The 19,775-nt window shown below is 56.1% G+C and overlaps 10 protein-coding genes across 10 annotated transcripts; 6 read left to right on the top strand and 4 right to left on the bottom strand.

Annotated features, from left to right (window-relative positions):
* Positions 1-3,447: 3,447 nt before the first annotated feature.
* J7T54_001657 (Protein bem46) lies at positions 3,448-4,633 on the top strand (the record flags this gene model as incomplete). The annotated part of the gene is made up of 3 exons (XM_051503677.1): positions 3,448-3,560; positions 3,635-4,273; positions 4,459-4,633. The coding sequence occupies 3 exons, from the start codon at positions 3,448-3,450 to the stop codon at positions 4,631-4,633; spliced, it is 927 nt and encodes a 308-aa protein (XP_051364637.1).
* Positions 4,634-5,186: 553 nt separating this feature from the next.
* Positions 5,187-6,641, bottom strand: J7T54_001656 (uncharacterized protein; the record flags this gene model as incomplete). The annotated part of the gene is made up of 1 exon (XM_051503676.1): positions 5,187-6,641. The coding sequence occupies one exon, from the start codon at positions 6,639-6,641 to the stop codon at positions 5,187-5,189; it is 1,455 nt and encodes a 484-aa protein (XP_051364636.1).
* A 491-nt stretch (positions 6,642-7,132) lies between these two features.
* J7T54_001655 (Monoacylglycerol lipase ABHD12-like protein) lies at positions 7,133-8,332 on the top strand (the record flags this gene model as incomplete). The annotated part of the gene is made up of 1 exon (XM_051503674.1): positions 7,133-8,332. The coding sequence occupies one exon, from the start codon at positions 7,133-7,135 to the stop codon at positions 8,330-8,332; it is 1,200 nt and encodes a 399-aa protein (XP_051364635.1).
* Positions 8,333-8,648: 316 nt separating this feature from the next.
* Positions 8,649-9,942, top strand: J7T54_001654 (protein-ER retention protein (Erd1); the record flags this gene model as incomplete). Its single annotated transcript, XM_051503673.1, has 2 exons — positions 8,649-8,739; positions 8,798-9,942. 2 exons carry the CDS (start codon positions 8,649-8,651, stop codon positions 9,940-9,942), a joined length of 1,236 nt encoding a protein of 411 aa, XP_051364634.1.
* A 926-nt stretch (positions 9,943-10,868) lies between these two features.
* Positions 10,869-11,852, top strand: J7T54_001653 (uncharacterized protein; the record flags this gene model as incomplete). Its single annotated transcript, XM_051503672.1, has 2 exons — positions 10,869-10,992; positions 11,290-11,852. 2 exons carry the CDS (start codon positions 10,869-10,871, stop codon positions 11,850-11,852), a joined length of 687 nt encoding a protein of 228 aa, XP_051364633.1.
* Positions 11,853-12,070: 218 nt separating this feature from the next.
* J7T54_001652 (Peroxisomal coenzyme A diphosphatase 1) lies at positions 12,071-13,288 on the top strand (the record flags this gene model as incomplete). Its single annotated transcript, XM_051503671.1, has 3 exons — positions 12,071-12,256; positions 12,324-12,540; positions 12,600-13,288. The coding sequence occupies 3 exons, from the start codon at positions 12,071-12,073 to the stop codon at positions 13,286-13,288; spliced, it is 1,092 nt and encodes a 363-aa protein (XP_051364632.1).
* Positions 13,289-13,367: 79 nt separating this feature from the next.
* Positions 13,368-14,034, bottom strand: J7T54_001651 (low-affinity copper transport; the record flags this gene model as incomplete). Its single annotated transcript, XM_051503670.1, has 3 exons — positions 13,368-13,485; positions 13,543-13,630; positions 13,749-14,034. 3 exons carry the CDS (start codon positions 14,032-14,034, stop codon positions 13,368-13,370), a joined length of 492 nt encoding a protein of 163 aa, XP_051364631.1.
* Positions 14,035-14,590: 556 nt separating this feature from the next.
* On the top strand, positions 14,591-15,251 carry J7T54_001650 (3-hydroxyanthranilate dioxygenase; the record flags this gene model as incomplete). The annotated part of the gene is made up of 3 exons (XM_051503669.1): positions 14,591-14,622; positions 14,683-14,758; positions 14,817-15,251. The coding sequence occupies 3 exons, from the start codon at positions 14,591-14,593 to the stop codon at positions 15,249-15,251; spliced, it is 543 nt and encodes a 180-aa protein (XP_051364630.1).
* A 70-nt stretch (positions 15,252-15,321) lies between these two features.
* On the bottom strand, positions 15,322-16,080 carry J7T54_001649 (putative hydrolase-like protein; the record flags this gene model as incomplete). The annotated part of the gene is made up of 2 exons (XM_051503668.1): positions 15,322-15,961; positions 16,013-16,080. 2 exons carry the CDS (start codon positions 16,078-16,080, stop codon positions 15,322-15,324), a joined length of 708 nt encoding a protein of 235 aa, XP_051364629.1.
* Positions 16,081-16,580: 500 nt separating this feature from the next.
* On the bottom strand, positions 16,581-19,273 carry J7T54_001648 (Cullin; the record flags this gene model as incomplete). The annotated part of the gene is made up of 3 exons (XM_051503667.1): positions 16,581-16,758; positions 16,813-19,082; positions 19,205-19,273. The coding sequence occupies 3 exons, from the start codon at positions 19,271-19,273 to the stop codon at positions 16,581-16,583; spliced, it is 2,517 nt and encodes an 838-aa protein (XP_051364628.1).
* Between the last annotated feature and the right edge of the window lie 502 nt (positions 19,274-19,775).

The raw sequence follows: 19,775 nt of genomic DNA, 5'->3' as shown, positions 1-19,775 counted from the left end.
AGGCTAGGTAGACACCATGATCACCCGACTGGGCTATATGGTCTCTAACGTGGGATAAGGGGTGGTGGACGGGTGGTGAATGAGATGTGGTGTGAAGCGGATGATGTCAGGCCTGATCTGGGATCGTCGAGCTCTGGGGAATGGTGGGATGGAGGGATGGCCAAGGGGGATTCGGCACAGAGGAAAAAAGGGATAGTGGGGTGCTAGCACCGGACAAGGGTTCAGTTTGTAGCGGGTGTACTCCGTACGTATGGGAATGAAGAGAGAATGCGAGGGGGAGGTGGCATAATGATGGGGAGCGGTAGGGTGAGGCGAACGATGCTTGAAGTCTGCCACTTCATCAGGGTATGTACGTACCTCGCAGGAGAAGGAAACCATGATGATGATAGCAGAGAGTGACGCTGAGGTTGTAGGTGATTGGTTGTCGGTTCTGACAAACTCTGTATGGCCACGATATGTAACGGAGCGTTAAAAATGCTTTGCCAGCGCTGGGTCGCAGATATGCTCTGTCGTGAGTGGACTGGACTGGACTGGACGCAGGACACAATTGCTCGGCGGCAACGGTTGTGCGGTTCGAGCAATGCCTCTGTTTCGACCTGAATATTTTGTCGAAATGCGCGTTCCGGGTGAAGGTCAGTTTCCACGGGGCGGACCGTTGGCTGGATTCGGAGACGTCAATGCACGAGGGCGCTACACTATCCCTTTGAATGGAGTCGCTGCGAGGAATTTGTCTCGAAGTGGAAGCCAGAGACAGTCGTTGGGCGTTTCTGGTCAACGTCTGTCGGTGCAGTGTGTCGGGTTTCGATGGAGGGGGGAAGCAAAAAATAGAAGGAATGGAGGGGCGGGACCTGGCAAGTGCTGAAGAGAGCAGGTCGCAGCAGGATCTGAATGGAGTTTTGTAACGCTACGTCCCAAATAAGGCGCGTAAGTGAGACTTGAGACGTGGGACATGAGAATGTGGCGTCGATAGGCGAGTTGAGTGGCTCTGGCTTGTTTTCTGAAGTTTGATTGCAATGGCTCGTGGGTTCTTGTGAGGGTGTGGTGGTCGAGGCGATCAGCGCGCGGCGAGCGTGTCTGCACTCTGCGCGTACGGCAGTACTGAGACACACAACGAACGAGATTTTGATGTCTCTCAGAGGCCTGGGCTAAATTAAGACCTTGGAAAAAATAGGTTCTTTCGCATTAACAAATGTGATGCGTCTTGGTGCACAGCCATTCTATCTGTCCGTAGAGAAAAGTTATTCAATCGTGTCTGATTGATACTAGAAAGAGGTTATTTCATCCAATTCGTGTCACTGTTCCGTTTGTCAGTTGCTCCTTCCGTCGTTGTCCGCCAGCGCGGTAGCTTGGGCAGGAACGACGCTCTGACTGGTGATAGGCCACACACTGCACTACGAACCCACTTTGGACCCCAAACCTTGTCTCCACAGCAACCGCGCTCCAAGCTACGCGTCATGGTTGGTCGCGTTGCACCATCCTGCATCTGCTCATTTATGCCCAGGTCATCTGACGGGGTCATGATCCACGCCAATGCGAAGTTGGGCAATGTCTCTCCCAGGATCATCGATGTTGCATCTTATCACAAGTCCAATCTCAAGCTGTCCGATCAGATTGCCCCTCCCAGCTGATGTACAAGGACAGACGGGGAGCAAGCAACAGTCCGTCTTCCCAAGGCTCGACCAGTAGTGAAGAGGCGCTGCTGCTCGCAAGGTAACGGTAGAGATCGCCCCTCCCCCCTTGATACACACATGTAACAATCTTTTCTTGGTGCTCTTGAGTCTTGAGCTTGGGGCAGCTTCTTGTTGGCACTGCGAGGGCTGGGACCCCTCGTGCTCCAACCGGGCCCAATGCAAGGGCACAGCTGCTGAATGACGCGCGCGGGTGCTTGCTGACTGGAATTGCTCCCACTTGTAACTTCGTGAGACGCAGGCTTGCATCGCAGCACACCATCTTATCGAAAGACTGGTAGCGCTTAGCGTCATCGTCTCTGGACTCCAATCCTTGCTGCAGACATTCTAGGGCGCTCGCAATCAGAAGGTCTCCCTGGAGCCTACAGTGAGCCGCTGGTCATGGTCGGCTCACTTGCTACGGAGAAGATGATTCTACAGCTTGTTGTTCTTGCGAGTCTACATATAGGTTAGTCTCTGGACTAGGCATAAGAAAACATTGGTCAATTTACCTCTTGCGTTGAAGTGAGGTTCGTGGACTGAGACGGCCCGTGTTTCAGACACAGAAGTTTGGATGCCAGTCATGTGGCAGCACGACATGTGCCTCGTTGAGTTTAGCTTGTCAGGTTTCGAACTGGACTATGTAACAATGAAAGTCACCCACTTGTTAGCATTGCCTCATTGGAACAGTGTTGTTGATGGTCGGGTTCTCACTCAATACGGAGCGCTCCGTACCACTCTCTTCGCAAGTTTAGCCTCCTGCACCACAGGCTCTTATATTCAAGTATTCTGAAAAAGGGAAACAGCAGAAGCTGATGCCAGGTACGCACTGCATTCAATCAGCCTCAAAGGAAAAGGATGGGCGAGACTTGTTGATAGATCATCTGGTCGGTTGTGAGCTGTGGATCGGAGGCTCAACACGATGATGCCCTTGTCGTGTGCTTGTGATTGGGGACTGGTGCCTATACACTGGCTTACAACAGCTGTTGGAGCTGGCTGTAATGGAAGCAAATCAAGGATAGCAATCGACAGGAACTGATATTAGAGTCTCAAAGGCCACAGCATGTTTGATCGTGCACAATTACCTACATGTACAAGTAGACATTGTACTTGTAGAGACACCCTTATTAGCTTCCCGCAAGAGCGTGGTTCCGAGGCACAACGACGCAGGCGTGCAATTGCGCCGCCCAGCTCTTGACTCGAGTCCCAACAGCTAATATGAGTCGCGTCACCGGGTTGCCAAATTGCAAAATGCGGTCAACGAGGTGATTCTGGCTGGGTGGAAATGGGGAATTATGGGCCTTTCCGAATGTTCTGAAGCCTCCGAGATTCTGCTCCCCCAGAAGGAGTGGAGCTTTTAGTCAGATCTGACGACTGCGAATGGCTCGTCGGTTGGCCGGTTCGGCGGTTCCTGCTTTCCACTCCAGGGCCACCCCTCAACGGTCAACAATTCTCTCGATAACCTTGTCCAATAGTGCCAGCTTTGTCACCGCAACGCCTTGACATATTTCAAAACTCTCCTTCTCGTCGTCATTCTTTAATTACTCTGCCCTTCCCTTTTGGCTCTGTCATCAGCAGTGGCCCATTCGCTTTCGCAGCAGGCAGCCATCGCTCCGTCAATGCAGACCTAGAGTGTGCCCTCTATGCCCGAGCGTACCAGCATGTCGAGTAGTTCGAACGCTGCCTCACCTACAATGACCTCCTATCTCGAACAGACGGTCTCGGTCTTGAGCTCAGTCGGCAGCTACATGCGCCTGCCTGCCATAGCCTCGACGGTACAATGACCTCCCCGGCTGCGTTGCAGCTCGCCACCGACTCCCCGGATCGGCTGACACGGGTGCTCGCAAAGGGAATCGCTGCGGTATTGACCACACTGCTCTACTTCAAGCAAAAGTTTGTCCACCATGCGCTCATGTCATGTGCCAGATAGCAGCGGTTGCCGAATGGTGCTAACGTGTGTCTCGCAGGGCCCTCATATATCCCTCGCACATGCCGCCTAATGCACGGACGGAAGTACCCCGGCCATCACAATTTGGAATCAGAGACTTTGAAGAGCTCGTGATACCGACCGATGACGGCGAAAAACTGTCCGCGTTCTATATCCGCGGCCCTCGTGGCGGCAGCAATTCGAACATTACAGTGATCATGTTCCACGGGAATGCCGGCAACATTGGCCACCGACTCCCGATAGCACGCATGCTTGTCAACCTCATCGGCTGCAATGTGTTCATGCTTGAATATCGAGGCTATGGTGCTTCCACAGGCGAGCCAGACGAGTCTGGCCTCAACGTGGATGCACAAACTGCCCTGGACTATCTGAGGCAGCGGGCGGAGACCCGAGACCACCTACGCATCATCTATGGGCAGAGCCTTGGAGGTGCTGTTGGCATCAAGCTTGTTGCCAAGAACCAAGACGCTGGAGACATTGTCGGCCTTGTGCTCGAGAATACCTTCCTCTCGATGCGCAAGCTCATCCCGTCGGTCATACCACCAGCCAAGTACCTGGCCCTTCTGTGCCACCAGGTGTGGGGGAGTGAAAGCATTCTGCCCAGCATCAAAAAAGTTCCAGTGCTCTTCTTGAGTGGTCTTCAAGATGAGATAGTACCGTAAGTGTTTCCCCTTGTCTTACACTGCCATTGATCTCGTGATGAACATATACACCCACAAAATCTGAACCTCCGGGTCCTGATTGTAAACTACATCACCACTTATGTCTGATGATCACACGCCCCACTGCCTACTATACTCGCCACACCTTGTCGTACGCCTTGAACTAACTGATTCTGGGTAGGCCTACCCACATGCGCCAACTCTATGACCTTTGCGCCGCCCCCATCAAGAAGTGGAGGCCCCTCCCTGGAGGCGACCACAACTCGAGTGTGCTGGAAGAAGGCTACTTTGAGGCAATTGCCGAGTTCATTGTCGAGATTACGAATGAGACAATCCGAGAGAAAGCGTCATTATAGTGCGTACAGAAAGAGAGAAGCAGGGATAGAGAGCAAGGATGCAAGTTAGGAGGCGCCTGGACAGGTTGTTGAAGGAGAGGATCTGATGATTGATACCCCACGTCTGCTAGTCGCAAGACGGCTTTAGCGATTCTAATTCACCCGCAGAACATAGCAGCCACAATGTCAATAAGATTTATTCATTCATTCCTGCTTCCTGAGGACGACCAAGACATGTGTGGTTGCAAGATGGTGTGGTGGCACGGATTGTGGGGTTTGCTATACCATGTGATCCGGGCAGCCACTACTATTCGTGCACTGAGACTGGTGGCCTCGTGATAAGGGTCCTAGTGCATGAACAGCATCATCGTATCGTTTTACAGCTCGGCTTGTCTCCGAGGTCTGCGCAGTTCTGGCAGGGCCCGCGGGCTCCTCGTGGTTGGTCCAAGTCCTGACGCTCGACGCAGCCTTGCAGTGGTTCACAGCGAAGCTGGAAGTTTCCATTTGCCTGCAAGCCAACAGGCCTTCTTGCAAGAGAGAATTCTGGTATTGTAATTCGAAGAAATTGACTGTATTAGACATGAGGCAGGTACTGCGTCCACTCGACGTGCACAAACGCTGATGCGTCAATCTCTCTCAACTCCATGAACCCTTCCACAAGCTGATAGACCCTCGCGATGCCATACAAGATGGCAATCGGCGCAATGCTCCAAAACTCCCACGGCAGCGGCAACGTGCTGATATCGCGCGGCTTCTCCTGCTCTTCCTGATCGAGGCGGTCAAAGGTCGCTTGACGAAAACGGGGTATGGCCGCTCGGTCAAAGAAGTACAGGTAGAGCATCTTCCAGCGCCCTAGCCGTACCCATGAGGCCATTGTCTCGAGGATCCAGAATGCGGCCGTGACGCCGAAGAGGATCAGGCTCGCGACGCGCCAGAGGACCTGCTCCGTGTACGTGGGAAAGGACATGTTCCACCCGGCGACGTGGAGGCCGGTGAAGACGAGTGTGGCGAAGCAGAGGAAATACTCCTGCGTCCCGTACGGGTCCATGGGGAAGCGGTCATTGGGGATTCGCTGGATCGGTCGCTGCTCGGGGATGACTGGCAAGGTCATAAAGGGCTGTACGTTCATCGACCAGCCAGGCCCATTCTGGTCGATGAAGTCGAGAGGCGTGTTGGTCCAGGTATGGGTTTGGTTGCAGCTCTTTGATTCATCCCTGATTATATCGGCAATGTCAAATGGCGAATGGAGGTCAATGGGGGTTGCCACATCAGACGGCTTATGAAGCCATGTGAACGCTGTCATGAGCGAGCAGACGACTATGGCGAGGGTATTGAGTTCCAGCGTTGTTATAGCAAGCCCCTGGGCGAGGCGTCCAATGCATTGGACGACGAGATAACCGATCTGGAAGCTGGTGATGAGCTTGGCTAGGCGATCCTGCTTGGACTTGTCCCATATCTCGGCAGGACTTGTCTTTGGATAGTCAACGAAACCGTTGACCACCAGCCAGTGTAGCTGCTTTGCATTCAGGGGGAAAGGATCTGTGCCGGGACAACTCAGCCGGAAGCCACCCATGTCGGCAAAGAAGGCAAGCTTGAGGGACCATTTTGTGTATCCAGACCCGTGGAAGGCTTTGACTGAGTGTTTGGCCCTGCTCCACTGCCCAGCAGCATACGTCAGAACGATTTCGGGGGCGAAGACAGCAAAGACCATCCAGAAGAGGCGTCTCTTGATCAGGATCCAGGGTGTGTCCGAGGGGGCAGGAATGTTGAGATTGAGCAGCGTGTATGTGCAGATGAAGGTGGTGACGAGGCACGTCCAGACAATATCCCATGTGCCACGCAGATTGGACTGTTCAACCCAACCTCGGACGCGACCATCTGGTGTGGCAATGAAGTCCAGGGCAACAATGGTGCTCTCGTCCGTGCCGTTGAGAATGTTCGTCAACGGGGTGAGATTCTCGATGACTTCCTCATCTCCTGTTGCGGAACGAGCGAAAAGGGCAGCGAGGACGACGGGTATGGGAGACATTTGATGGTACGAGGCCAGCCTCGCCTGTTGCAATGCGTGTGGACATGATGGGAGCGAAGCGAGACCAGGAACAGACTGGACTGACTGCTATGCTAGGGTATTAAAGCTTGCTGGATTTCGGATCCATGGGCCTCGCAATGGGCCTTCTGAGACGCATCGGAGACTGAGGATGCATGTTGGTCGCAGTTCAATGCGAGGCCCACGGCTAAGCGCCCAGGTTACACCAAAAGGTCCAAAAGGTACGATCCTAGTGAGGCCTAAAGAGGCCCAGGGATCTTTAGGCGCCCAGGTTTCACGGACATTGCAGTTCCCCAGTATTTTTCCCACTCGACGATTGGGATTGAACCCTTCCGGACTGCATTTCAGCCCGCCGACAGCTCACGCTCATTCATTCATTCAGCGCAGCGCTTCATTTCACTTTTTTCGCGTGGTCAATTGATGCGTCGTGACGCAGCCTTCCCTTCCTGTTGTCAACGTCGTGCATTCTCACAATGGGCGTCGCAGCAACTGCTTTGCAATCAACAGCCTACGCCATTGCTGGCGTGGTGGCCCTCTATGCTGCCTTTGTAACCATTCTCACCGTGCCAGCGGTGCAGAACCAGGTCATTTACCTAAACAAGGTTAAGCTGACGTGGTGGATGGACGTCAACTACCCTGAGCAATGGGGCTTCCTACACAACCAGGTCACACCCTTCACTTTGGACACGTCCGATGGCGAGACACTGCACGCGTGGCATATTCTCCCGCCAGGAGCCTGGCAGGATCATGCCGAGGTCTTGCTCAGTGAGCCGGCTGGACTGGTTGAGGATATCAAGTTGAGGAAGAGCTTCCAAATATTAAGAGACGATCCGGAGGCGCTGCTTGTGCTGTACTTCCACGGTGCAGCAGGGACACTAGGGTCTGGCTATAGGCCGCCAAACTACAGGGCAATATCAGCAATGGGGCCTCACAGAGTGCACATTGTCGCCGTTGACTATCGAGGCTTTGGTACCAGTACGGGCACGCCTTCAGAGAAGGGTCTCCAGATCGATAGCCAGAGGTTGGCGACCTGGGTGATGGACGAGGTGGGCATCCCTCCAGAGAGGGTCGTTCTCTTCGGACAATCTTTGGGGACGGCCGTGGCCATTGCACTAGCGCACCACTATGCGCACCTCCAGGAGCCGATCCATTTCAGCGGCATGGTCCTTGTCGCGCCGTTCGCCGACGTCGAGCTCCTGACGGCCACCTATCGCGTGGCCGGCACCGTACCACTGCTGGAGCCCGTCGCCAAGTTCCCTCGACTGCTGGCTCTGCTCAACACCTTCATCAGGGACAAGTGGTCGTCAAAGGCGCGACTGGCGGAGCTCATACGCCTGCACAACGAGGACATGGCCCGGCCTGAGTACTACATCAACCTGCTCCACGGGGAGGATGATTATGACATCCCCTGGACGCACAGCGACCAGCTCTTCTGGCACGCCGTCAAGGCGAGTGAGGAGATCAGCTTTGAGGATCTCGAGGGGGAGAAGAAGGCGACCAGGCTAGAGATGGGAAGTGGAGGCTGGATGGTTGAGAGGAAGAGTGGGCGAGGCGTCATTCGCGAGGAGATTATGAAGTACGGTCTGCATGATAGGATCATGGGATACCCAAGCGTGAGCCTGGCAGTGTGGAGAGCCTTTGGCTTTGGTAGAAAGGACAATGAGGCACAATGATTACCTACCTTAGGTATCCAATGTTGCTGGCGCAGAGTCAGAGTCAGTGTCAGTGTCAGTGTCAAGTGTCAGTCAGCAGCCCCTGACGTTGGCTGCAAATTTATGTGGATCCTCGCGAGTGGCAGACTCCATTCCATGTCTTGGCCAATGTTAAACCTCCGGGACCTTTACCTGGACACACCCAAATCTCCATCATCAACCCATTGCGTCAAGGACACTCGCTGCCCCTCGATATCCCAATTCTTCTTTTCGTCGCACACGGTTGCTACAGCTGTCGACTGGCTCCTCAGTCGCCCGATGACGACCAGCAAGCGCCATGGACGGTGATCCCGCGGTAGAGCCGGAGCTCGACTCCTTCAGCTTGACGTTCCCTCTACCGTACCGCGTCGGCTTCATCGTCACCCTCGGTACGTCCTCTCCTCTCTCGTGATCTCGTATTTGTAGCGCTATCCTGACAGTTGACAGCTGTCTGGGGCTGGGGCCTCAACCTGCACTGCCTCTATCGCTGCAACATCGACGTGCCCTCGCTCATCAAGTACCCGACGCGCACGTCGCCGCACCACGTGTCACATCATTTTACGACGTACCGTCTCGCGACCGTCCTCTCGGGCCTGTTTGGCGTCTCCATCACGTTGTTCTGGCTGCTGACGTGGCGCATACCGTCGCGCGTCATCGCCTACGACTGGCTACCCCTGACCTACCTCGTCGCGCTGCTCGCCGTGTTTCTCGTCCCGATCCGCGATCTTCCCGCGGCCGGCCGACGACGCTTTCTTTCGACCTTTCGACGAATCGCCATTGGTGGCATCGCGCAGGCGCAGGATGGGAAATTCGGGGACATCCTCATGGCCGATGTGCTCACCTCGTACGCCAAGGTGGTGGGAGACCTCTACGTGAGCGTGTGCATGTTCTTCCGCACGGGGGGCTCGGCGACCCATCGCCCGGACCGGGACTGTGGAGGCACGGTCATTGTGCCCTTGTTGATGGCGATTCCCAGCTTGATCCGCTTCCGGCAGTGCATCATCGAGTACTTTCGCGTCAAGAGAGCGCCGTACAAGGAATCGACCGGCTGGGGAGGGCAGCACCTAGCCAACGCGCTGAAATACTCGACTGCGTTTCCCGTCATCATTACAAGCACACTGCAGCGCAACACCAGCGACTCGGACAGCAAGGCGGTCTTGAACAAGCTCTGGCTGCTCGCGGTCCTGATCAACTCGCTTTACTCTTTCTACTGGGACGTCGCCAAGGATTGGGACCTCACTCTCTTCGCAGAGAAGAGGGAGCGCGCCTCGCCACATCACCCATGGGGCCTACGCGAAAGACTCATGTTCAGGCCCGTCAACCTCTACTACGTGGTGATTGGTCTAGACCTGATGCTACGCTGCACATGGTCCATGAAGCTGAGCCCTCATCTGGACAAGTTCAGCGACTTCGAGAGCGGCATCTTCTTGATAGAATTCTTGGAAGTTTTCCGGCGGTGGGTATGGATTTTCTTCCGCACAGAGGCTGAGTGGTTTCGACACAATGGGACCAGCGGCCTGGGGGTGGATGATATCTTGCTCAGGAGTGTCCAGGGCAAGGACGACGACAGCGACGAGGATGATTTGATTTAGAAGGCCATTCCACCAAGCTCGCGTTGGGTTTCATAGACTTGTGTATTCTGGCGCTGCATAGACGGGGTTCTTCTGGGTCTGGATTTTTTCACTCAACCATTCTTTGTTCGCTTCTCTCGCTGTGAAAAGCACCCACGTGCAAGCGCTGATTGATACGGCAACACATGAAGGTATTGGATGACACGTTACCCAAGCCGCTCTGATGAGGCGTGCTTGTCAGGTCGGACAATGCTCGACCCGTCATGAGTGCATCACCGGGAGGCTCAAATCGCCCATTTCTGCGCATCTGACAAAGCGGTTGTCGTCGTCTGCCTGCTCACGCTGCAAAACGCAAGGCGCTACTGTTCACGGCCCATGGCACTGGCACACCGCCGTCCTTTTGAAAGGGGCTGGTCGCCATTCTACCACGGTAAGACCAATTCGTCCGCAGGATTGATGACGACTTTGTCTATTTTCGGGTGGAACCTGGGGGCAATCGCCCGCGGTCCAGGGAAACAAACACTGATCACAGGGAACGCACAGATCATGACTCAACAGTGACCAAAGAAAAGAAGAAGAAAAAGAGAGAGAGAGAGCTAGGGTTGAGCTCGTGCCACCGGTGCTCTGCACAAGGACATCAGGTTCCCCAATCTGACTGACGAACACGCAGCCCTTTGCGTCTCTCTCCTTGTCACAGAACAAGAGTAGATCACGAGGCCCCCATTTTGCCGTTGAACAACGACACGACGCCACCCAAGGCGTTCTGGAACTTGTTCAGGATGAATCTACCTGGCTACCTCACCCTGAGTTTCACTCGTGTCGTCGACAGCCTTTTTCGCCGGTTTGGAATGAGACACGACTATCAGACAGGCAAGCAACCTGCGACTGCGAAAGCGATTATCACAGACAAGAAGGGACAGACCACAAGGACAAATCATTGCGACGACATGGCGCCACGATATCCTTCACTCGAAGGCATGGAGATTGCCATTCCTCCATATGATCATCGAGACAGCGGCTTCGGCATGGCGGAAACCGAGCGGACTGCAACGGCAGAGGAGTACGATACGCGTCCGCTGCCACCCCTTCCACGCCCTCTGTGTGTAAAGAGCCCATCGTCTCTTCCGAGGTCGATGGCAAAGTCATCTGTGCCCCCGTACAGGCAGGAAACACTCGTTTCCACGTCCATTCCATCCGCATCGACAGCCACTCCCGGACACGGACGACTCCCCCAACGGCCGCCCGGACCGGCCAAGCTCATCCCACGGAAGCCAGTCCCCATGCGTGCAATTAATTGGGATCCCACCGCGAAGCCACTCCCCCAGACGCCGACGCGAGCATCCATGCCCATGGCCAACCCTCCGTTAGGTCACCGCTCCGTCATCAAGGCGCGCAAGGTGATGGGCTGCGAGGTGGACATTCACGACGCACGGAGCGAGGCGCGAATACCCAGCGAACCATCGAGGGTACAGTTCCAGAATGAAGACGCACGACCTCGCATGGACGCTGGCGAGAGGCGATTCAGTGACAAGAGGGCGGCGCGGGAGTATCATCGCTTTGCGACAAGTTTGGTGGACGAGAGGCTGCCAAAGCCCAACTCGACACCATCACATGTGCAGAAGGCCTCCTCCCCAGGGCGTGCTCTCGTGACGCACAGCGATGGAGGCCCCAGGCCTAGGACGTCGTGGGGGCCCGAGCGACCGCTCAGTGCTTTTGAGAGCGACTCGGAGGACGAAGAGACCGCTAGGCTCATGGCTTCTATCCGAGGATTTTTCTGTAACGGGGCCAAGTGTGTTGGTATCGATGAGGAGACTGGGGGACGCGGAGGGAGAAGTCTGTTTGGGAAGGCTAGGGAGTGGCATTCTGAGCGTACCAAGGCACGGCGGCGGGAGGAGATGAAGAGAACCATCCGCACGAGCCATGGAGAGTAGCTATAGTATGTTATTCAGGAGCAAGATCGCAGAGAGCGAGTTGTGAGTGACGGTCCGTCCCGATGCCCCTCGGCCCCCGCCCCCGCGATGAGCTTATCGATAAGCGCGTGTCGGATTAGCTGGAACCAACGGTTCCAACCTCGGATGTTCGTTCATCTTCTCCAATTCCTGACCTCCGATCAATCACATACATTTTCCCCCAATACGCGGGAGTCACGATGCCTGCTGATCCCAACGCGCAGCAAGACCAGCAACAACCGCTACCGACGACCCAAGACCCCGCCCTGACAGAAGAGGACCTGGTCGCCATCCGGGCCACCCTCTCTGCCCTCCGCGACGACACCACACAGGCGTCCCTCTACTACGATGCTGCCACCATGGCACCGCTGAATCCTCTCGCTGCCGTTCGTCGTGTCTCCCGTGGTGTGGCGAGGTCTGACCTGAGAAACGGCAAGCTGATTCGAGCCATAGGCTGCTGTCGCCCGACTTCGCTCATACAAGCCACCTCCCTTCCCCCTATGGGACGCGCTCCCCGTCCGGAAGCGCGCTGCCGTCCTGATCCTGCTGTACGCCGACCGATGGGGTGACCTACGCGTCGTCATTACAATGCGCGCTGCGAATCTCCGCAGCTTCAGCGGACACGCAGCCCTGCCTGGCGGGAAGGCCGACACGGCGGAGGAGACACCGTGTACGAGAGCGCCACTGCTCTACCATGCCAATGGACAAGAAGACTGACATCTCGCACAGATCAGATCGCCCGTCGCGAAGCGAGTGAGGAGATTGGCCTCCCCGAAAACGACTACGGCCTGCCGAAACCCTTCCGAGTCGAACCTCTCTGCACACTCCCGCCGGCGCTCGCCCGAACGCATCTCGTCGTCACGCCCGTCGTCGCCTTTCTTCACGCCGACCGTAAGCTACCAGGCGACGCCTCCCCCTTGGTCGAAGAGACCATGATCCCGCGCCTCGACGCGCGCGAGGTCGCCGCCGTCTTCAGCGCGCCCTTTTACAACTTCCTCAAGCGAGACGACCTCCCCGTCAAGGGCGAGGGCGAGACGCTACCCGAGGGCGCGTGGTACGACGGCTCGTGGATCCAGTGGAAGGACGTCTCCTGGCGCGTCCACAACTACCACGTGCCCGTCAACAACCAGCGCGTGTCCACGCCGCGCCACGCGAGCAGCAGCAGCGGGCAGGGCAACCTCGCGGGCAAGCTGGAGGAGGAGCAGGCCAAGGAGGGGCGCTTCAAGGTCTGGGGGATGACGGCGCGGGTGCTCCTCGACGCGGCGCGCGTGGCGTTTGCCGAGACGCCGGAGATGGAGCACAATGAGGACTACGGCGACGGCAAGATCATTGACATTGCGGCCAAGGACGGTGTGTTTGAGGAGGTTGCGAACGCGGATCGGCCCAAGGACTATGACAGCGAGCGAGGCAAGATATGATGATGATGGCGTTCTATTTGATCACTGTATACTTCATTTCCATGGCAGAGAGCAGGCTCGTGAATCGTACCGGTCTGGTCTAGTGGCAGGCATTGTCCTTTGTGGAGGACGTTGTCTGGCCAAAGACGACGTACCCAAGGAATGCGCCCAGCGACACGGCAATCATCACCCAGCCATTGTACGTCATGAAGATGAGCCTTTGGAACATGGTCAGCGGTCCGTAGTGTCCGTCGGGATATGCTTCTTGTACTTACATGAGCATGAACGCGTAGAAGTTCTGCAGCGCGTACAGCAAGCCCTTGATCAGATGCGCCCTCTGCTCCGCCTGGTTCTGGTTCTGCCCTGCACCCACCAACGCTGTCGTCTCAGTACATGCCTCTCCAGCTTCACCACGTAGAAAATTCCCCTTCAGCAAGGGGGCTGACTGGCAGGGGGTGGGGGGTGGGGGATATGTACATACTGGGGATGGCCTCGATGCGCCGCGCGGTGGCGAGCTCGTACTTCTTGGACAGCGCCCGCAGGCCCTCGTAGCCGGTCGCCAGGAAGACAATGGCCACGAGGGAGAAGAGCAGGGAGGGAGTCGAGCTGATGCGCCACTGGCGAAAGACGATGCAGAGGTTCTCCGTGTCCCATGTGAAGAGCATGTTCATGCTGCACTCCTTGGACATGTCGCCGTGGCCACCATGCATGTGGTCACCGTGGTCCATGTGGGAATGGTCCATCATGGCGCTTTGGTCGTGCTCCATACGTGCGGTGGTTGAGGATGGGATGGATGTGTTTGAGTACAGGAGGGGAAGATGGATGAGGAACTCGGAGCTGGCCAGGCTGTCGAGATAACTTGCTCGCGGACTGGCGTGGGGTTTAGGTGGCCTGGTCTGGGCACATGATACGGGCGTAAGTTGCGTGGTGCGTACGTATCGTATCTTCCGGAGGTGGCGGACGAGGCTAACCGGCCTTACCCTGTAGCGCAGCGCCAGTTCCTTGCGCGACGCAAACACTCACGGTTGCTAGCCTTGAGAAGAGACAGAAATCAGAAAACGTGGCTATGGGACACGAGTCTCGAGATTTCGGTATTGTATCGATAGTGTTCATCACAAGCCCTGGCATCATACAGACAGACAGACCCCTCTTCTGTCCTGCTCTCGGTCAATGATGCCTTGGAGTCTTGGTGACCCGTCAATTCCGAGCCGACACACTCCCAGAATATCTCGCAGGTCACTTCACGTCAATACAACGAAAACGCAACCCAAAGGCCCATCTACCCTTTGAGAATCATTGAACACATACAGAGCCATTCCAAACATGCTCGGCCCTCCTATCAATCTGCCTAAATGGTACGGTCCTGTCCGCCCAGTGTCCCTCCCGCACGCCCACTAACAGAAACCTACATGTAGGCTGAGTGAGAACTCTCACCTTCTGCAGCCGCCCATCAACAACTACTGCGTGTACAACGAGGACTTTACCGTCATGGTCTGCCAAACCCAAGCCTTCTCCCGCGGCTCGCTGCAGCTGTGCTGACACGCCGCAGATTGTGGGCGGGCCCAACGCCCGGACCGACTACCACATCAACGAGACCCCCGAGTACTTCTACCAGTACAAGGGCGCCATGATGCTCAAGGTCGTCGACGAGGGCAAGTTCCGGGACATCATCATCCGCGAGGGCGACATGTTCCTCCTCCCCGGCAACACGCCCCACAACCCCGTCCGCTTCGCCCACACGGTCGGCCTCGTCATCGAGCAGAGGCGGCCCCCCGAGTCCATCGACCGACTGCGCTGGTACTGCCGCCGCTGCGGCGAGGTCGTCGACGAGGCGGCCTTTCACTGCACAGACCTCGGCACCCAGATCAAGCAGGCTGTCAACGCCTTCAAGGAAGACCAGGAGAAGAGGATATGCAAGAAGTGTGGTGAGGTGGCGGATGCCGCCCCCAAGCCTGGGTCCATCCAAGATCCCAACCTCGAGTGACCTGTAGTTGTAGCCATCAATTCTTTACATGTATATATATATATATATATTCATACATACCCAGCCCAAGTTATGTCTCGTGGAACGCGTACGAGCTTGGCGACTCCTCCACCGCAATGTCAATCTTGCCCTCCTCAATCTCCCTCCCCCCAACGCGCACACCTGCCCTCATGACATCCCCCGGCTGCACGGGGCCGACGCCCGCCGGCGTCCCCGTGAGGACAACGTCGCCCGGGTGCAGCGCCATGACCTTGGAGATGTCGCTCAGGATGCGCGGGATCCGGTAGATCATGAGATTCGTCGACCCCTGCTGGCGCGTCTCCCCGTTGACCTGCAGAAAGAGCTCGACGTCCTGCGGGTCGGCAATCGCCGCCTTGGGGATCACCCGGCTCATGGGAAGGAATGTGTCGAAGCCCTTGGCAATGTCCCACGGCAGACCCTTCCGCTTGGCCTCGTCCTGCGCGTTGCGCGCCGTCATGTCAATGGCGATGGCGTACGATTGGATCGCCGCCAGCGCGCCCTGGGCGTCGTCCGCCTTGAGGTCGCGCACCAGCTTGCCCATGACGAGTGCCAGCTCCACCTCGTAGTGCATCACGATGCCCTTGGGCCTGAGACACGCGCCCTCGCCGGGGAGGACGATGGAGGAGGGTGGCTTGAGGAAGAAGAAGGGCTGCTTGGGCTTCATGTTGTTGAGCTCCGCAATGTGATCACTGCGTTCCATCGTTACTATGGGACCGACACACGGCGTTTCTCCTGCTTACGCGTAGTTGCGGCCGATGCAGACGACCTTGCCAGCCTGCTTCAGCGCTGATGAGGCCTGGGGGGCCATCGTGGCCATTGTGCGTCGAAAAGCGAACATCTTGGGATCCGTGTCGCCCCAAGCCTTTGCAAAGCAGGTCCGACGCGCGTTGAATTATGTGATTGCTCAGTGCATGTATGAGACCGCAGTCAAGTTCACGCGCCGAGAATCGGGGCGCCCGATCGTGTTGAGCTCGGCTTCGTTGCCGCTCGGTCGGTCGGTGCTGACTCGGGATATATCCGCGCAGACTGGAGGCTGACACTTTCCACTGATCACTATTTTAGTCTCTCACCAGGAGGTCGGGCATGCATATTCAATTCCTAACATCCATATAGTAGACAAACTCAGCCGCTCTATTTGCAGAACTCGCTGCCAAAATTACAATGCTGCGTATATCATGCTGTATAGCCTCACTGTACAAAGCGCTATGCCATCGTGACTGAACTGACTCTATGCCGTTTCTAGGCCCCAACGCCATGCCGATTCCCCTCTTATATGCACCACAATGAACAAGAAACTGCGCGCTGCGTCTACGCTACGTAACGATATGTCGAGGGGGCGCCGTCCTCGTCGGGCCGCTCGAGATACTCGCGTGTAATCAGGTCCTCGATGCGCTTCTTGATGAGCGAAACGTCCGGCTTGAAGCGACCGACGAGCACATTAAGCACCTCGCTCACAAGTTGCGCGTGACTCAATTCTTTGCGTGACCTGAGCGGACGTCAGTAAGCATATAATCAATGGCAGACGAAAGGCACAACGTACTTCATGATCCTCACAATGGCTGCATCCACAACGTGCGCGCGGGTCTGGTTCGCCTTGTCTTCAGTCGTCTTTCTCTCGGTGCTGTCCTCCACCTTGGACACCGCATTGATCAACGGGGCCTTGATGCGGACCGTTTTGCTCAGGAACGAGTTGTTGAAGGTGAACTTGTCCCCAGGCTTGATTGATTTCGTCAGGGGCTCCTTGGCGAGCACCCGGGACTTGGGTGCCACGGCGATGGCCGTGAGTGTCCGCATCAGATCAGTGGTGGAGATGCTGGTCTTAGCTTGGATTTCCTCAAAGGACAGCGATCCTCCGTCCTCCAGATCGTTGAACAGGAGCAGGACAACCATGCCAAAGGTCGGCACGTTGATCTCGTACCGTCTCTCCTTGGCCAGCGCGCCCGACTTGCCAGGAACCGCCGGAAACACGCACTTGACATCGGCGCTGCCGGTCGTGCCGATCCACGTTAGCTTTCGGCCGTTGCGACTGGAGAGATAGAACTGCTCAAAGCTTGCTTGCAGACGCGACACTTCTCGGGGATATGTGCAAGTCACGCGCGACTCGGCACCGATCTGCGCGGACCGGCCCATGACCTCGGCGGGCCAGTAGTTGGTCGTGAGGACGCTGATGTTCAGGTCAATGGTCTTCTCGCCTTCCCCTGCGACGTTCATGTGGTCACGGTAGCCTGTCGTCAGCTCGGATGATGTGACCAGATCGCGGAACATGCCCTCGAACTTGCTAGTGAACTGCTGGCCGAGCTCCTGCTTCATGCGCGAAATGATCTGCTTCTCCACATCGTGACTTTCCGACTTGTTATGTAGCAAGCGGCGGGCCAGATGGCGCTGGTAGTAGGTCTGGAACAGGTCCCTGTCCTGAAGATACCTAATCAAAACAATGGCCTTCTCCAGCACAACGTCGACTTCAGCCTCTGTTTTGCCCCTGATGCCTCGTTTCAGGTTTTCGTCAATGAACAGCGAGACGTATTCGGTACATCGACCAAAGACGTTGATGAACTCGGTGAAACTCTTGCTGACAGCAGCCTGGAGAACCAAATCCTCCTGGAAACACTCCTTGAGGATGGCGTCAAACTTGTCCTTCAACCGCAACACGTCGTCAACCCATTTAATGGCGGCAGCTGTCTGTTGCGCGGCGGGGTTGAGTGGCTTCTTCTCGCCCTCGCCACCCTCTTCGCCTTCCGCTAGACCCATGGAGAAGTCTATGCCCTTGAGGGCTTTCTCGATCTCGTGCCCGAGCTCCATGACCCGGCGCTGGACAATGTTTTTGAGTGCCGTCTTGTTCTCGTCTATGCGACTGACCAGGCGGTAGAGTATCGAAAGGTCGTTAAACTTGTCATTATCGATCATCCATCTCAGACCAGTGACATCGAGGGCCAGAAATTCATCCAGGTGACTCTTTATAAGGTAGTTGTCGATGGTTTGGTGAACCTTGGGCAACGTCTCCAGCTCAATGGTAGTGCCACAGCGATCCGTCTCCTCCCCCAGGCGCTTTTCCGTGTGTCGTAACCAAGAACTGGCGTCGGCTTGCCGCAGCAAGTGCTCACACTCGGCCTCATAGTAGGCTTCGCTAGCCTCAATAAACTTTGGCTCAAAGAGCACCAAGTACAGCTTCTCAGATTCATTCTCCAGCTGGTTTTGGAAGAGGCAGCTCAGCATCCTGCTGCAGCTGCGGATCAGGGTCCTGTCAATGACATCGCCCTCTCTTTCCATCTCAATTTGGTCCAGTATTACCGAGATCAGGATGTCGACCACAGACCGATCTGAGGTGGCGTCCAGCTTGGACTGTAGGATATGATCTCGGAAAAGGGCAATCGTTGTGGCGAAGATCGACACGCGATTCGGATCGGCTTGTGTGAATCCGCGGTCGAGGTACATGAGGATGTCTGCGGTCATGTTCATCGACATGTTATGATCGTCCCATGTGTCTCGAAGGCCCTTGAGAAACTTCTCTCCCGTCTGACGCCTCTCGTTCGCCGACGTCGCCGCGCTGCGGTCTTCTCCAATGTTGACCAAGCTTCGCGTCACCAGCTGCTCAATCTTGGGAATGACATTCTCGGCGAACCACTCCTCCTCGAACTTTGTGACCCGGTTGTACAGCTCATCTCCCTTCTTCATAAGAACGATCTTGTAGGCGGCCCGGTACAGCTCTTCGAACGAGAGTCGACTGCAGTTCTTGTTATGGATGTCCCTGAGCGCTTCGCGAAGAAGCTCCCAGCAAGCGTCGAAATCGGCCCCTTCGGCTGGGGCATTTGGCTGTTGGCGCCAAGCGTTAGCAAAGTTTTACCAAAGCTTCACGTTCAGGTAGTAGCAAGAAATCGGACCTGCGTACGCCGAGGGTTGCTCAGGGACCCGAACGGATCGTTGATACTACTTACGCGAGCAATGCGGCGAGGCGGACGGATGCGAGCACCTCGCGCGCCCGAGCCCCCTCGCCCAGAAATCATGGCTGTCGTGCTCTTGTATCTAGGACTCGATCTCGGTCGGCGGTGCAGAGAAGTCTAGCTCATCCGTCGCATATGTGAACGTCTTGTGGAGGGGCTGCTGGCGGTGGCGGGGTGACGGAGACAGGGCTTTGAGCGGATTTACGCGGTAAGAATGCAATATTAAGTGGTTTTGAACCCGAGGCAAAGGGCGATGCTTCACCTGCGCCAGTCGTGTCGAAAAATACTCGGTAAGGTATGTTCGGGTTTGAAGAGTCACGAAGAGGTGAAGCGGACGTAGATCGGCAGGAGCGATGACCGGGGCTTATCGATAAGTATTCGAGATCCGCGCAAGATCAGACTAGAACCAAGTCAATGGCATAGGCTTACACTGCGCACTACTAAGCTACCTGGTACTCACACCCAGAGTCTACACTACTAGTAAAGACAAATTTGGCTTCTTAGTCGTGCCTCATTTCTCCTCGTAGCATAAGGTGCGCTGCAGGTATCATAGATGCCGGGCCTG

The sequence above is a fragment of the Emericellopsis cladophorae genome, assembly GCF_022114955.1.
Source record: "Emericellopsis cladophorae strain MUM 19.33 chromosome Unknown NODE_6_length_900724_cov_123_231613, whole genome shotgun sequence".
NCBI classification, from domain to species: Eukaryota; Fungi; Ascomycota; class Sordariomycetes; order Hypocreales; family Bionectriaceae; genus Emericellopsis; species Emericellopsis cladophorae.
Note: the sequence above shows the minus strand (reverse complement) of the source record. Positions and strands in the feature narration are given on the sequence as shown.